At 42.1% G+C, this 3,877-nt stretch overlaps 1 protein-coding gene across 1 annotated transcript; it reads left to right on the forward strand.

Moving 5' to 3' along the window:
* The first annotated feature begins 1,075 nt into the window (after positions 1-1,075).
* Positions 1,076-3,256, forward strand: LOC124260414 (E3 ubiquitin-protein ligase RNF8-like). The gene is made up of 3 exons (XM_046694717.1): positions 1,076-1,144; positions 2,418-2,714; positions 3,159-3,256. The coding sequence occupies exons 2-3, from the start codon at positions 2,423-2,425 to the stop codon at positions 3,254-3,256; spliced, it is 390 nt and encodes a 129-aa protein (XP_046550673.1). The 5' UTR covers positions 1,076-1,144; positions 2,418-2,422.
* Positions 3,257-3,877: the final 621 nt, after the last annotated feature.

Here is a 3,877-nt window from a genome sequence, read left to right on the forward strand (position 1 = left end):
ACCTGTTAACATTGTGGTATAAGTGGGAGGCACAGGGCAGTACAAAAGTGACCGGGGACGGATAATTCACCTTTTAAAATTGGTGGTATAAGTGGAAAGCACAGGGCAGTACAAAAGTGTCCGAGGACGGATAATTCACCTTTTAACATCGTGGTATAAGTGGAAGGCGCAGGGCAGTACAAAAGTGTCCGAGGACGGATTATTCACCTGTTAACATGGTGGTATAAGTGGGAGGCACAGGGCAGAATAACAGAGAGTCCGGGGCGGATACTTCATCTGTTAACATTGTGGTATAAGTGGACGGCACAGGGCGGTACAAAAGTGTCCGAGGACGGATTATTCACCTTTTAAAATTGGTGGTATAAGGTGAAGGCACAGGGCAGTACAAAAGTGTCCGAGGACGGATTATTCACCTTTTAAAATTGGTGGTATAAGTGGAAGGCACAGGGCAGTACAAAAGTGTCCGAGGACGGATTATTCACCTGTTAACATGGTGGTATAAGTGGAAGGCACAGGGCAGTATAACAGAGTGTCCGGGGCGGATAATTCAATGTTAACATGGTGGTATAAGTTGGAAGGCACAGGGCAGTACAAAAGTATCCGGGACTTCACCTGTTAACATCGTGGTATAGGGCAGTACAACAGAGTGTCCAGTTATCGGGCATTGACATGTGTATATCATGTTATATGTGCACTATGTGTCTTTTTCCGCCACATATTGCTAACATGATTCAACACACCAACAATTTCCCGCTGCTTGAGTGTACAAGACTGCAATGACTCCCCGCGTTGCACTGAACAGTATGTGGGTCTGCTTGTAACCTTCTTGCATTCAGAGCATTTACAACACACAAAATCCCTCTTCGATGAGATCTACTAATGCCTGCATACGTATATGCCCAGGAGGAATAATAAATGCAGTTGAATTAAGCCCCCGAGATAGTCACCATGACCATGTTCTTTCATGAACATTCGTGCCGTTGTCAATGTCGACATAAGCAGACTCCGCCCACTCCGGGATCTATCTCGCCTGGTGCTCAGTTTCCCTCTACACCGGTTACCTAGCTGTCTCAGGTAAGTGTGTTGTCACAGGGGCTGCGTCTATTCCAGTTAGAACGCAACACACCTGTCCTGCTGTGTACAGGTAACACCACAATGGTTCATCTAACTGTTAGGTCATCTACAGGCACATTCTCAAACCCGGGCACCTAATATACTGCAATATTTAGACTGAGCATAGTGTATAAAGTATCTACTTTCATTACTTTCTTGATCGGCCTCTTGATTTCAATACTGATATCTGTCCCGATGTATGCATCATGTATGTATGTTGAAGATATTAATGAAGTGATCTCTGATAAATGCTAGAGCACAAAGTATGGTAAAATATGTTTACATAACCATATCACTCTAGATCTAATGTAGAGGAACCCGAACTTAACGTCTCCTACTTTCGATATGGTAATGAGCGGGTGTCGCCATGTATCTCTGTCAGGTGATCGACACGCTACACACGATTCATAACTGCAGATATTTCTTGTTGTAAAGCTGGTGACGACGAGTTGATAAACACCACTGACAAGCTGCTCACAGAACACAGTGGCCCACCTGAGGTATGGCAAGTATGGCACGTGCCCTGGCCGCCACTTGAAGAGGGACTCCATAGAGCACCTATTTTGTCAGATGAGCTATACCCGGAAATAAGCATAATTCCATAATTGCTATTACCACCTATTTAACAACAACAACAACAACAACAACAAAACAACAACAACAACAACGTACCTGACAGAGTGCGAGTTACAAACCTGGGCCCTGATCCACAAAACGTTCGTAGCGCTACGACATTCAAAGGCAATAATAACAATGTATGTATGTATGAATCTACATCGAAACGTCGCTCTATGAAATAAATCAAGAAGCTGTCATCCATAAAGTTATATGTTTCATTTTTGACTCACCAACGTCTTGAATGCCTATCAAACCATTTGATAAAATACAGGGATGATTTTATTTTGACTGAGATGTACAGAGTTCAGAGGGATTAAGTGGTGATGTCCATGCAATAGATTGGTATAGAGATACAAAGAGAAGGATAGACATTGATTGGATATAAATGGATTGGAAGTCACTTATGAAAACAGTGGTAGGAAGACACCCATCAATGTGTACAGTGATTAGGAGCAACATGAGACATGTACAGTCAATTGGAAGGTTATTTTTTCGTTCAGATATTGGTTCACGTTTTGCCGAACTGGCTGATTCCAAACGTGCGGATGTGTGGGTACAAAATAGCTTTTCCTGTTTCCGAATAAGACACTAAATATAGACCACAGATAAAGTAGTTGTTTGTGTAAAAGATATTTGGCTTGGGTTGATGGTTACATGTATCTTATGTCTGGTTGATCTTTTTGTAGGAGAGATGGCGACCTCCCAGAAGTTGACAGAACACTTCCTGACATGCACCATATGTACAGAGGTGTTTGACAAACCATGTACACTTGTGTGTAATCACACCTTCTGTCGGAAATGTGTCGTCAACTACACCAAAACCAGACCAGAAGCCATCAATGCCAAGTCTCTCCTGTGTCCATTCTGCAGCAAGATGACGAAAGTGTCTGCCCCCGAGAGACTAGTGGATGAGTGGGCGGATGACGTCAAGCCTATCTTTGTCATTCAGGGACTGTTGGACTCGTTTGGCCCCGGATCTAAAGGTGAGTGTTTGTGGGTTGTATGAGTATACGTGTTCTTTCTAAACAATTATCTACACACTTAATTGCATTTTGCGATTTAAGAATGTGTGTGATGTTGAGAAGATAGTTCGTTGTTTCTGTGAATTATCTAAAACCACTGACAATGTTATTTGAACGTTTTGTGTTTGAAAATATAATCCTGTTGTGTACGTGTGCTTAACGAATAACAGAGTGGTAGAAATAAACATGACTTGAGGGCCATGTATCCCTTACCAGAGGAACAAATCCAAGAGTAATGATATAACATATCAACCTGAGACTGGTATATATATCTGATTTTCTATATATCTTACATTTTCTCACTCATGTGAGTCACTTACATGATGCAACACACGAAGTACTATAATGCATGGCGACATCACAAGTTAAACAACTCCATAATGAATGAATGCATAACTATTTCAGATACGACTTCTGCAGTTATTGTAAGGAGGAAGGGGAGACAACTCCAGCTACGTCTTGGTGTTCTGTTTGTGACGACGCACTATGTGAACGATGTGTAAAGTTCACAAGGACGAGAATATCAAATATCTTTGCAAAGATTGTAAAACAGCTGTGTGTCAAACATGCTGCATTATTCATCATAGGAAATGTGACATGGTTGTTGAAATTGAGTCAGAGATTCCTGCAATGAAAACCGAGCTGAGAAAGAATAAAGAGAATTTGTTAAAGAAACACGATGAGATGAAAACACATGTTGAAAAACAAACCTGCAAAGTCGATGAAGAATTGACGCATTATTTGCAATTAGAATCGAATATCAAGTCTGCAAGTCTCACAGCAATAGAAGTGATCCAAGCCAAGGAACGGAAACTTCTGTCTGAACTGAAAGAGATGTCTGACAGACACATTGGACAACTGAAGGCAGGCAGAAAGTCAGGTGAGATGTCCGTACAGATGTACCAACAACAGACTGAGCTGATAGACCAGGCTCTACAATCTGAGTGTGACATGGATGTGTATGAGATGTATCAGGGCTGTGAGGCCGGTGATGTAGATGCTGTCGGAGTCGTAGACGTTAAGCAGAAGGGAAGAATAGACAGGATAACATTCAGACAGGACACGGACAAGCTGAGTAGAGCAATTGAAGATCTCCTTCTGGGTGAGATACACGTCCAGTATGA

The sequence above is a fragment of the Haliotis rubra genome, unplaced genomic scaffold, assembly GCF_003918875.1.
Source record: "Haliotis rubra isolate DU_JTF1 unplaced genomic scaffold, ASM391887v1 Scf761, whole genome shotgun sequence".
Lineage (NCBI taxonomy): Eukaryota > Metazoa > Mollusca > Gastropoda > Lepetellida > Haliotidae > Haliotis > Haliotis rubra.